The sequence below is a fragment of the Brienomyrus brachyistius genome, chromosome 18 (assembly GCF_023856365.1).
Source record: "Brienomyrus brachyistius isolate T26 chromosome 18, BBRACH_0.4, whole genome shotgun sequence".
In the NCBI taxonomy this organism is placed as follows: domain Eukaryota; kingdom Metazoa; phylum Chordata; class Actinopteri; order Osteoglossiformes; family Mormyridae; genus Brienomyrus; species Brienomyrus brachyistius.
The window spans coordinates 4,387,384-4,396,303 of record NC_064550.1 but is presented as its reverse complement, the minus strand read 5'-3'; the positions used below and the strand labels follow the sequence as shown (position 1 = coordinate 4,396,303).

The window sequence follows — 8,920 nt, the reverse complement described above, 5'->3', positions numbered from 1 at the left end:
TATTTTGTACCGCTGGATGCTGTGAATTCTATATTTAGATGACCCACTTGATCAGATTTTCATGAAAGTCCTAAAACTTGATAAAGAGACCCAATTTAAACAATAACAATAATGACATTTCCCCTGTGGGGAAAATTCTCTTTTCACCTTCCCCATTCTTGCTCTCCATGACACATAGACATCAGATGTGAGTATTCTGCCAGCATCACGCTTGAACGGGTGACCTTCTGATCACGGATACTGAGGCTCAAATACATGAAAACTGTCACGACACGGAGCAAGGAAACACAAACCCGAGTAAGAATCAGGGTACGCAGGGTTTATTAGGAAGGCCCCCCTAAAACAGGACAGTGAAGCACACGCAACCCTGCTCACACGAGGTATATGAGGGGGCGTGGCCGACGAGAGGGGAGGACGACCGGGGCATGACCAAAACTACCCCACATGACACAAAATGTTTTTCTTGTTGCTTTATTAGTTGAGGAAAATAATGCAATGTGTGTAGAAAATGAATGTGACTCTTTCCTGTCAGTAACTGGTGTGACCCCATTGTTCAGCAATAACTTTGAAATGAAATGATTATGTTTTATTGACCCCTGTGGGGGGATTCTTTTTTCACCTACCCCATCTTGCTTGCTGTAAGTGAGAGCAAGCGTGGCAGTGAAGGGCAGCCACCTGTAGTGTTGCCCAGGAAGCTGGAGGTTGAGGACCTTGCTGAAGGGTCCATAGATGTGCCAAGGCTCGGTTGACCTGGCAGCCTTCTGCTTACAAAGACAGAGGCTCAGAGCCACATGCTGCCCCTTTGACTAAATGATTCCAGTCCTGCACATGGCATTGGAGGAATCGTAGCCCATTCCTCCTTACAGAGCAGCTTTACTCAGGGACATTGGTGAGCCTCCTCGCATGAACTGCTCACTTCGGGTCCTTCTACAACACTTTTATAGGTTTAAGGTCAGAATTTTGACTTGGCCATTCTAGAACATAAACTTTCCCCTGCTTTAACCATTTTTTGGTAGAACGACTGGCGTGTTTAGAGTTGTCGTCTTGCCCCATGACTCACTTTCTCTTGAGATTGAGCTGGTCCCATTCAGTATTCATTGTTCCATCAATGACTGCAAGCCACCCTGGCCCAGGAGCAGCAAAGCAGGCCCACACCATGATTCTGCCACTGCCATGTTTCACAGATGGAATAGGGTTCTTATGCTGGTTCTTATGTTTGCTTTTTGCTAAACAAAAAGTTTCTTATTCAAGCCAAATCCATGTAACTTTTAGCAAACATCAGACAGATAGCAAAGTTCTTCTTGGAGAGTGGTGACTTTCTCCTTGCAGCCCTGCTATGTACACAATTGCTGTTCAATGTTCTCCTGATGGTGGGCTCATGAACACTGACATTAGCCTTACATGTTACTCTGAGGTTCTTTGTGAACTCCTGGACTATTTCATGCCTTTGCTCTTTGATCATTGTTGGGCAAACCACTTCTGCAGAGGATAACGTAATGATATTGAATATTTTCTATTTTGTACACAATCTGCCTGTGAATTGGTGGAATCCAAACTCTTTTGAAATGGTTTTATAACCTTTTCCAGCCTGGTGACCATCAACAATTTTTTCTGAGGTCCTCAGAAATCTCCATTGATCAAACCATGACACAAATCCACAGACCTCTCTTGTGAAAATCAAACTCTGATAGAGAAGTCTCAGATATATGTTCTTTTAATATGGCTGGGCCTCCCACACTCGTACTTGGTTGGCTTTAAATAAGGCTGGGGCTCTCACACTCACACCTGATTGTCTTTAAATAAGGCTGGGCCTCCCACATTCACACCTGATTGGCTTTAAATAAGGTTGGGCCTCCCACACTCACATCTGATTGGCTTTAAATAAGGCTGGGCCTCCCACACTCACACCTGATTGGCTTTAAATAAGGCTGGGCCTCCCACACTCACACCTGATTGGCTTTAAATAAGGCTGGGCCTCCCACACTCATACCTGGTTGGCTTTAAATAAGGCTGGGCCTCCCACACTCACACCTGATTGGCTTTAAATAAGGTTGAGCCTCCGAAACTCACATCTGATTGGCTTTAAATAAGGCTGGGCCTCCCACACTCACACCTGATTGGCTGTAAATAAGATTGGGCCTCCCACACTCATACCTGATTGGCTTTAAATAAGGCTTGGCCTCCCACACTCACACCTGATTGGCTTTAAATAAGACTTGGCCTCCCACACTCACATCTGATTGGCTTTAAGTAAGGTTTATTGTAATCCAAGAGACTGAAACACCTGACTCTAATTGCCACTTCAAATGAATTGATAATCCTAGAGGTTCACATGCTTCTTCACACATATATGTAACATTGGTTAATTTCCGTCAATAAATAAAGGAACAAATGTAGTGTTGTGTCATTTGTTTAATTGGGTTCTTTTTATCTAATGTTGGGACTTACGTGAAAGTTTGATCACAAAGGGTTCACAAACTTTCTAGCACCATTGTAGCAGTTCCCCACAATACAGAAGTATGACTTTGCCCTCTGTCCATCTGATGAGAGCTGCTGTGCATCAGAATGATGCTCACCAGCTAAGGGCTTTTGCCCCTGTGCTTCCACCAAAGAACTTGTAACATCCAGGACATTTTTTGATGTTTTTAACGCGGTTTCCCACGGGATCCTCTAGCTATAAGGCACACATCCTTAGATTGCAGCAAAAACCTACACCAACTCCACACAGAAACCGAGGCAAAAATGCCTCCCTGCTTAAAGGAAAAGGATTAAATTCTCAACTCAAATAACGATACCTTAAAACACTGACAGTCACATCAATGCGCTTCATCTGCACTTTTAATAAGACAAACATTTTATCCTCACAACAGCAATGTCTGGACAAAAGAGGAAGGTATGAGATTGGCTGATTAGCCGTTTGCTGGTATGATGTGAATATTTCAGAGCATTCTGCAATGGGGCTGTGAACATAGTAGGGAAAAACCAAAATACGTGCCCCCCACTTCCTTTGCTTTCTATATGTATTAATGCTTAATTAATGCAAAAAACTGTGTACCACATTCAATCCCCACAATATGCACAAATAAAGTTTAATAAATTCATTCAGTCACAATATAGCAAACCTAATTATCTACACTATACACAACAATCTCTTGTTCAATTTTGATTTTCCCTGTAGTCTGTTTCTTTCATTTCACATACATTTCCCCAGTCCCTCGCCTTTTTTCTCATCTCCTTTCCCATCTGCAGCAGTCCACCGTGGCACATTTCCTATTCCTCCAGTGCTCCACTTTCTCTGCCCAACGTATAAAACTCCCCCTCTAGTATGCTAATACGAGCGCCCCTTTAAACGACAGGCACGAACAATGTATGTACAGAAGACCCCTCTTTGAAAAAAAGTTAAAAAACAAGCCTATTCCAAGTACAACGGACAGACGTAAGGTAAGCCTGTGTGCCAAAAAGTCATTTGAAAAGCTTCTGCTGTCATCCAGACTGTCAAAGAAAGTGTCCAAGTTGGTCTGAGGTTTCGGCAGTTCCTGTCAAGGGCTTGAGAAGTAACTCCTCATAGGTGGGGAAGCCTGACAGTTACAGATGGCGGGGGCTTGGGTGCCCGTTGTGATAGAGCTTCTGTTTGACATGCACCATGTTTCCGCTGGAGTCCCCTGGCTGGCCCAACTCTGCACCCCTGCGCAGCTCTCGAAGATTGCAGAATCGCGGGATCCAGGTCCAAGAAGGTCCATCTGAGGGGTTTCAGGGCACAGTAGCGAGAGGAAAGGCCAGTGAGAAATATGGACAATAATGAAAAGAGTGAAAACATCAGGTAACGGATGGGTTCCATCGTCCATCTTTCTGCAGACTGACTTTCTCAGTAGTATTTTCATTAGGCAAAGTTTAACATGTATGTGTATGCGCATGTGTAACCACAATTAAATAATGCTGTTATTTGTATTATTATATTATTCTCTTGTTAATTTCTTAGTTATTAATTTGGTATCTGTTTATCCAGGGAATGGTAGTACAGAGCACGTAAAGTCAATGAATGCTGTAAATTACGTCTAAAAGAAAATTTCTTAAAGCATTGCGAAAACATCATTTTCAAATTGAGAGAAATTAGGTCAATTTTAGTCAAATCTGGGAGTCTGGACTACAAGAACCACAGAAGCACAACAAAAAGGTAAAGAAATTGAGAAACGCGATTGAAAGGGGCGTCGTATCCAAGATCTGTGGGATACAGACATGCTGTAAGACGGAGGTCTTTCTATGGAGAATGGTGGCTGAATATAGCATCCTCCATTCATTCTTGTTACTGCATCCTTTATTTTGCCAGTTTGATGGATGCTGCCTCATTCAGTGGGCAAGTAAAACCTGGTCTGAATTAGGAATGAGCTCAGCGGAAGGCCGATATAGGGGAATATGAGGCGGGGCCACATGGAGAATGAAGGAGCAAGAGGAATATCGAGCTGAAAACAAAGGCAAGGATGCCGTTTCGTAATCTTTGATGCAGTGTAAATGCGTGAAGGTGTGTGGAAGAAAAGACTTTCACATCTCTGTGCTCCCTCTCACCAGCTGCCGCTCCTCACTGGGCTATTTATAGCTCACAAAGACAGAAAGCGCAGGAGTAAGAGTGTTTGTGCATGTGTGTGTCGTCTGTACGGAGTGTGCGTCTCTCCTCCGTTCTCCCTCCCTGGCTGTCTGTCACACACTCCCCACCTCTACAGGGACTATGACCCGTCAGCAGCATCAAACATTCTAGGAACCTGAAGATTAACTTGACGTAGGCAAATGTATCTCTAGCATTTCATCACAACCCAATTAATAATACTAGTTTGAGATCCTTGCCTGAAACGGCTCTGCGTTTTCAGCAGGCCTCTCCACAAAACTAACGATACCATATGCCTGTAAAACAGGTTCTGGCAAAACAGAGTCACATCTACCTCTAAGCAGGGCATCCCCACAAAGCTGACATAGCAGTAATGAGTAACAGAACAGCAGTGTATCTTTGTGTGAGCAGAGAAGAACACCTATAATAAATCTAGGGGTTTTTCTTTAGGGACGACAGCCCAGCATGCTTTAGCCATCGGCCACAAACTCTCTAGCTGTCTATCATCTCCCACCAACAAGAAATAACATCTAGCACTGAAGTAACGTCTGCTATACATACCACCTTTTCGTGTTCCTCTCAGCTGCTATCAGACTCCACCCCAGCTCCCTGTACCTTAGCATCTGTCCAGGCTCACTCACTACTGCCAGCTGTCGCCTTGCTTTCACTCTGAGCTATTTCATAGCCCACATTCAGGTATTATCAAGCTCTGGAAACCAACATTTGCAGCATCCATCAAATCGCCAAGCTTCACATACTATAAGTTATATCAGGCAAATTTACACTTTCCTCGCACACAAACAAAACCTATGTGGTGATTGTCCACTAATTCCTTTAACGTCAGGAACATTTTAAATACACAAAGCTTCATAGAAAAGAAAAGATACACATTTCCACATAAGAGCTTCATATCCTACACACGACATCAGGAGACTCTGTTTCTACATCTTGTCAAGTTAATATGAGAGTCATTAACAGAAGTGACTTTTTGACTGTGACTATGAATGACTCTGAATGACTATCCCACACTTACAAAAGTCAGCTCCCTACACCCACTGACACCTTCTGCACTTTGCGTTCCATTGACTCTCTTGTCCTCTTCATGTCACCTCCTCCAAAGAGTATCGCAGGCCTGCTCCTACTCATCCCACACCTCTGAGGTGCTCCGATCCCCCGCTATACTTACCGTACGGTCCACTGCTCCTCCAGGCCCTCAGGGCGCAGTGCAGGGCCCCGTCCAGCCAGAGCAGCAGCCAGCTGATGCAGAAGCCCAACAGCAAGCCCAACATCAGGTCCATCTCCTGCTTGGTGACACTCTCACTCACGAAGTAGTTCTCAGATGAGTCCACCAGAGACTGGTCCCCATCATAAGGAATCACATAGTGAACGTGATGCCTGCAAGAAGGCAATGTTGGGAGAGATGTTTTTCATAATATATGGAAACAGCTGAAGAGGTGATGCCATGCAGTGTCGGCCACAACTGTAAGAGTGGCGACTGGAACAGTCTTTGTCAGCTGAGCCGGCTGGACCAAACAGAGTCGAGATGGTCGACTGACCCCAGCTGCATAACACTAGTGCAAAATAAAGGGACACGGCGCTAGGAAACAAGATGACGGCTAGTGGCAGCAGAGGGAAGATGAAGGAGGGTGACATTAACAACAAAATGTCTCAGAAGGAACAAGTTAAAAACGATGAGCTTGCCATTAATGGTTTGATTCCATTGTCTGTACATGTTAATTGGACCCGTATTTTCATGTATAGATGTACCCCTTCACTTTTTAACACCTCCCTGACCACAAAACCCTTTCAGGTGTCTGAAGGCAGGATGTCAGCATGAAGGGACTTTTTATGTCTCCCTTCGTATCTTCAGTAGATCTGTTATTACATCAAGGAGGCAGCTTGGCATAACCTCACATCTCCAGGCCTTGGCTACTGACACGTGCCCCTAGTGCTCTGTGTGTGTGTGTGCGAAGTTTTGTCTGGCAGACAAAACGGCGTCTCTCCATGTGTGTTCTGTTATGGTCTGATAACCTGTCCAGCGTGCCCTCTCACTGCAATCCTGTTCAGGATGACTGGTATGGAATATGGATAGATTATTTTACCTTTGATATTGAAAATGACAATATCAATGATAAAGTTTATCAGTATGACATATATTTATACAAGACATGTCAGGGATTAATTAATCACTCCTGGCTTAAACAGCTCAAATGAGATGAGTATAAAACATTGAGTAACAGAAAACAACCAAACAATATTCAGAAGGTACACTATAGATAGAAGGTATACATACTCTTTACATGTAAAACACTACATTTTAATTGCAACTACTGATGCTGTCATTGTGTAGATAACCTGTTTGAATGCACACACTGCATACACTTTGTAATTAATATAAACAATAACAGCACAACATTCTGCCACATGGGACAGACGTGAAGTAGGGACATCAGACACAAACAGCTCTACCGACATTCCTGTAGTATATCCTGTACCATACAACTTTTTAAATGAACTCAACAAACATTAAACACAATAATATTTGTAGTGTGTCAACAGAGAGCAACATCAGCTAAAATCCCAATACTAAAACCTATTGCATTTCATGACTTTTTAGAGCAACAGCATTATTACGTCAACACTCGAAAACTTATAAAAACACCATCAGTTCTGGTCTATATTTTGTATAGTTCTACATTTATAAGACTTTGTATTGACAAATAAAACCCTGTTTTACTGTTACACAACAGTCACTTCCAACTACACACTTCAATTATATAAACAGGAGAGAGATTTACCTAATAGTCCCTTCTCACAATTCAAATGTTTAATCTTCTTCATGAAATCCGGCATACCAATATTGGTCTTTAAAATCACATTAAGTTTGGAATTGGAAACCCAGTCAACCACTCTTGGGTAATGGTGGACCTGACTAACCAGGGCCCTGCCTGGCTGGGCGGCAAAAGGGAAAGTGTGTGTGTGTGTGTGTGTGTGTGTAAAGGGTGGGTGATTGAGAGCCCAGGCATTCTACTGTGTCCAGGGCCCAAAATTTGGTGCCACATATATATGCATCCATAACTGCAGTCCCACAATAAGGATGTATACCAACATATGAAGGAGCAAATTAGTGGAATCAGTGAATGCTATTCCCTATAAGATGTCATGGGCCTCTATCATCTGCAATCAAGGCTCAAGGCCGGACTTATGCATGGGCTAACCTCAACTTATATTCCCCCCCCCACACACAGGTATTTTTCCTGGTTGTTACAGCAGTATGTATGCTCTTAAATACAACTAACCAGGCCAAACACGGTAAGCGCTGCTGTCCATTAAGAGTCCTGGATTGATTAGGCTAGGTATAGAAATCAGTCATCTTCCAACGACATAAAGAACGTCGACTCTAATTTATTTTACATTATGTAATATTCTTTTTCTGTGACGTCGAGTAAATAAAATGTGTTAATTTCGTTATTATGGGGCAATTTTACCTTCCACAGTTGCAATGACAGACGCGGTCCTCTCCTCGTAAATGCGGTAAGATATAGTTGTGAAAGCGATCCAGTAGTGCGTTCATGTCCATTAAACACGCTATCGCCTGCAAAGAACCATTTGAGTCAATTGGGGCAAAGCAAGCAGTATTCCGACAACAGCAACCCCCATACGACCTGAAAAAGCGGTTCACGGGAGACAAATCACATAGATATCTATAAAAATCCACAAATGATTAAAAAACCAAAAAAAGTGCTCCAGAAAAAAAAATGTCCTTCGTTTAAGTATTACGAATACTGCAAATACACTTCAATTAGTCTGCATGCATTCTCAGAATCCTTATCTTCGTGTAGTTTTCTGTGCCAAAAATGTGCACTTATGTATTTTCAGAATTTCAACCAGGCAAAAATTACATTAACACCTTCTTTTGGAAATATAAAAGGCGCGAGGCATGGGAGTGTAGAAATTCTTCTTACCATGACCATTGCAGCCCCCAGAATCATAAAGATCATCGCGGAGGTGATCATATGCATTAAAACTTCCCAAACTGATCTTTCCTCCCTCCGTTCCCACGTTCAGTCCAAGGTTTCGGTCAAATCAAAAACCCTGCTCCATAGAGGTTTACCGCAGCTGACACCCCGGTACCTCCTGGCTCCCCGGCAAGGACCGCAATGGTTCGCGGCATAAGGTGCCCTGATTTCCGCGGCTCGGGCAAAAGTCTCTCGCCTGGTTGCACTATGCGGTGATTGTATCCTACGTTGAAGTCGAAATAAATGGTTTCCCCGGTAAGAGAATGCAGGTTGAAACGATAGTCTGGGTTAATGTTTCTTT

General features: G+C 43.2%; 1 protein-coding gene across 1 annotated transcript; it reads right to left on the bottom strand.

The window, feature by feature from the left end:
• Positions 1–2,399: 2,399 nt before the first annotated feature.
• tmem240a (transmembrane protein 240a) lies at positions 2,400–8,697 on the bottom strand. The gene is made up of 4 exons (XM_048982710.1): positions 8,566–8,697; positions 8,089–8,195; positions 5,787–5,995; positions 2,400–3,740 (listed from the first exon to the last, which is right to left on the bottom strand). Exons 1-4 carry the CDS (start codon positions 8,620–8,622, stop codon positions 3,586–3,588), a joined length of 528 nt encoding a protein of 175 aa, XP_048838667.1. The 5' UTR covers positions 8,623–8,697; the 3' UTR covers positions 2,400–3,585.
• Positions 8,698–8,920: the final 223 nt, after the last annotated feature.